Here is a 3,990-nt window from a genome sequence, read left to right as displayed (position 1 = left end):
AGAGAGGTGGTGGAGTCTCCATCCTTGGAGGTTTTTAAGACTCAACTAGACAAAGCCTTGGGTGGGATGATGTAGTTGAGGCTGGTCTTGCTTTGAGCAGGGGGTTGGACTAAATGACCTTCTGAGATCCCTTCCAATCTTCAGTTTTCTATAATTCTATGACCTGGAATGAGGGCCACAAAATAATTTTTCATGCAGGAAATTTCAAATGTGGTGTGATTCAGTCTTCAAGTGTCAATATCTGTTCCTACACCTTCAGGGATCTTTTTTTTTTTTTGATTACCAATGTAAATAGTTTTCAATCATAAACATGAGGGGCATCCAAGCTCTGTAAAATATAGCCAAGTCAAGTACTAAAACTGAGCAGAGCCCTTTGACATGGCAATGCCAAGGGGCCAGGTGTCTTGCTACTTAAACACTGCTCCATACCTGTTCATTTTCTATCAGGTCCTGGCACTCCCCAGAACCCAAAGAGCATGTGAACCATAGTATCCACACCAGTAAGCTGCCTGTCTCATTCAAAAACCTGCTGTACTGGGCAAATCAATGTTTTATGAGTCTGCTACCCTGTATCAGTCAACATCAGCTCCTGGTGCTAGAGATCATGAACAAGGACTCACTGCATCCCCAGGACAGCAAGAGGAACATGAACTTCCTCCCTTCCATAAATATATTTCAAAGTGGAAAAACAGCAGGAGGCCTAACTCTCCCAAGGGAAGACGAATGTTCCATTTCCACCCAGCTTCTCCACACCTGCACCCAATTCCAACCCTGCCCTATGCAGACCTGCACATGCAGTTACCAGAATGAGACTCATGCAATTGTTTCCCCACAGCCTGAGAGCAATAGTCATGCCAAGCCCCACCCATGTGCCTCAATAGAGTCATGCAGGAGACCATCGTGTACCTTTCTTTTTCCTCTTCCTCCTCCTGTTTCCTTTTAAGCTCCTCCTCTTCTTGCCATTGTCTTTCCTCTTCCTCCCTTCTGATCCGTTCTTCCTCTTCTTGCCGTCTTCTCTCCTCCACCTCCTGTTTTCGTCTCTGTTCCTGCTGCAGCAGGTGCCGATGGAGGCTGCGAGCCAGTTGGCCACGCCAGTGCTTCTGCAGGACAATAGCAGAGGCCTTCAGTCGCTGGAGGGCCTTCTTCCAGAAGTGAGCGCGGTAGTTCTTCTGGATGATCACGACACTGGCTAGCACCTTTCGATACTTCTTCCTAAGAGCAAAACCAAGCAGTTTCTGTGATATAAGTTGCAGCCATGAAACAACTTTCTAGGGCAGTGAGGGATTCTCCACTGCTGGAGATTTTTTTTTTTTTTTTAAATCAACACAAGGTGTTTTCTTCTAAAAACAATACTTTGGTTCAAAAATAAATCAATGCAGGCAAATCCTACAGCTCATATTATACAGGAGACTGCAAGGGAAGACCACAATGATCCTTTCCAGATTCATAGTCCAAGAAAGGCTAGGGTGGCAGCAGCCTAGCACACCGGCTTGCCCTTCCCCATGTGCTCCTGGAACCTCTATAAGAAAAATACCCCTTGCATCCACTGCACTGGGCCTTGGACCACCTTCAAACTACACACAGCCCTGAGACAGATCATCTGGCATTAGCATGAACCTCTGTGCCTGCACTGTGCTGGCCACAATGAGGCCAGGTGTCCACAAATAGCAGCTGGGACCGGGATACTTTAGACATCACTGATTTTCCGTCAATATCAGGCCAAGAGGAGGAAACAGGGTGGAGAGGAAGAGTGTGACAGAGTAGGAGGTTCAAAGGAGTAGTACCTGGGCTGCCCCATCTCCCCCTCCCCCCCCCAGTGGGGTGCAAACAGCCTCTGCTAGAACATGAGAACTGGGTCAGACCAAAGGCCTATCCATCCCAGCAGCCTGTCACCAACAGTGGCAGGTAGCAGATGCTTTAGAACAGGGTCAACAACCTTTTGCCATCACAGGTCAGAGCTTGTGACCTGGCACCTGTCAAACTGCTCGTGTTCACCTTCCTCATCAATCCTGGCCCCTCTGCAGGGAGGGTAAGCACAGGCATGAGAGAGCAGCAGAGAGGGCTGTGGAGGGGCACTGCCAGGGGCATGGGAAGCCTCAGAGCAGGTGTGAGCCAACTGATCCAACATGCTGGCCCAGGCCAGGTTGGACCGTGACAGCCTATGGGCCATGGCCCATAGGTCGTCAACACCTACTTTAGAGGAACAGTATAAGAAACATGGTAGAGAGATCCAGCCCCTGTCCTACCTTCCCAGACACCAGCAGCAGGTTACAGCTGGCCTGTTGTGGTTAATACTCCCTAATGAACCTGTCCATTATAACTGCGTCTACTACCCTTTTGAGTCCAGTTATACTACTGGCCTCCACAATATCCTGTGGCAGTGAGTCCCACATGTAAATTAAGTGCTGTGTAACTATGTACTTCCTTTTGTTTGTTGTAAACCTGCCTAACGATAACTTTATGGGGTGTCCCCTAGTTCATGTATGAGCCATAAATAACAGTCCCTATTCACATTTGCTACACCGTTTGTGATGCTACAGACCTTTAGCAGGACTTTTCCAAGGTAAGGAGATGCACCCTTTTTAGTTTCTCTCTGAGTACAAACCTATTTCATATCCCACAGTGTCCTGGCTCACCTCTGCTGCGTCTGTTCTAGTATGCCCTTTCTGAGATGGGGTGACCAAACCAGTAGACAGGACAAGACACAAGTGCACCATTGAACATGCACGGCTGTGCCCTGCCGCCTGTGACCTCCACAGCACGCCCTTCCACTGGGGAGCCTGCTGCTCCACAGCACTGGCACCTACTTTGCTGCAGCAGGGTTGGGCAGTAAGTGCTAAGTCAGAGCCCACCAATGTGTGCGCATCATTAGGGAATGACAACAGGAGCCAAATCTCCATTCCATGAGATCTTTCTGCAACTCTTCCCTGTTCAGATCTGGATTTGACTGCCCACAATAATTCTGTAGCATCAGCAGACTTTGCTGCCTCACTCTTCACTCACTTTCCTGAATCACTTATGAACATGTTGAATAGCACAGGTCCCTGCACAGACCTCTGAAGGACCCCACTGCTTACCCTCCTCCACTGTGAAAAATGATCATTTCGTCTGACTCCTACAGGACAAACTAGGGCAATTAGTGACAGATAGGGAGGACATGGCTGAGCTCTCAATGAGCTTTGTGCTTCTGTATTCCTGAACATAGATCAAGACAAATCTCCCAATTGGAACATAGAGAGGCACAAAAGAGACACTAGCCCACAGACTGTTAGCGACGACTTGGTGAAGAGGCACTTGGAAGGGCTGGATGTGTTTAAGTCAGCAGGCCAGGATGATCTTCATCCAAGGGTGCTGAAGGAACTGGCTGGTGTCATAGCAGAGCCACTGGCACGGCTGTTTGAGCACTCACAGTGCTCAGGTCAGGTCCCAGAGGACTGGAAAAGGGCCAATGTGGTCCGTATTTTCAAGAAGGGGAGGAAGGAGGATCTGGGTAACTTTAGACTGGTTAGTCTCACCTCTATCCTTGGGAAAATCTTTGAAAAAAATTTTAAGGATCACATTTGTGGAAGTCCAGCAAAAAAAATAATGCTGAAGGGCAACCAGCATGGATTCATAGCAGGTAGATCCTGTCTGACTAACCTTGTTTCTTTTTATGACTGGGTTACAAAATGCTTAGACACAGGAGTTGAGGTAGATGTCATTTACTTGGATTTTAAGAAGGCCTTCAATACAGTATCTTATCCTATTTTCATAAATAAACTGAGCGGCTGTGACATAGATGATTACATGGTCAAGTGGGTGGCAAATTAGCTTAGGGGTCACACCCAGAGAGTAGTGGTGGATGGGTCAGTATCGACCTGAAAAGATGTGGGCAGTGGAGTCCCACAAGGCTCAGTCCTTGGATCTGTGCTGTTCAATGTCTTCATCAGTGACTTGGATGAGGGCATGGAGAGCACTCTGTCCAAATTCGCAGATGATACCAAATTATGG

The 3,990-nt window shown here is 47.9% G+C and overlaps 1 protein-coding gene across 1 annotated transcript in view; it reads right to left on the bottom strand.

Annotated features, from left to right (window-relative positions):
- LOC109301498 (unconventional myosin-X-like) overlaps positions 1-3,990 on the bottom strand; it is a 173,254-nt gene that overhangs the window by 72,380 nt on the left and 96,884 nt on the right. Inside the window, exon 22 of the mRNA XM_019522687.1 lies at positions 907-1,212. Coding sequence (XP_019378232.1) covers positions 907-1,212 — 306 coding nt within the window. The remainder of the gene's footprint in view (positions 1-906; positions 1,213-3,990) is intronic.

This window comes from Gavialis gangeticus, unplaced genomic scaffold (assembly GCF_001723915.1).
Source record: "Gavialis gangeticus isolate Ggan-Ray unplaced genomic scaffold, GavGan_comp1, whole genome shotgun sequence".
Lineage (NCBI taxonomy): Eukaryota > Metazoa > Chordata > Crocodylia > Gavialidae > Gavialis > Gavialis gangeticus.
Note: the sequence above shows the minus strand (reverse complement) of the source record. Positions and strands in the feature narration are given on the sequence as shown.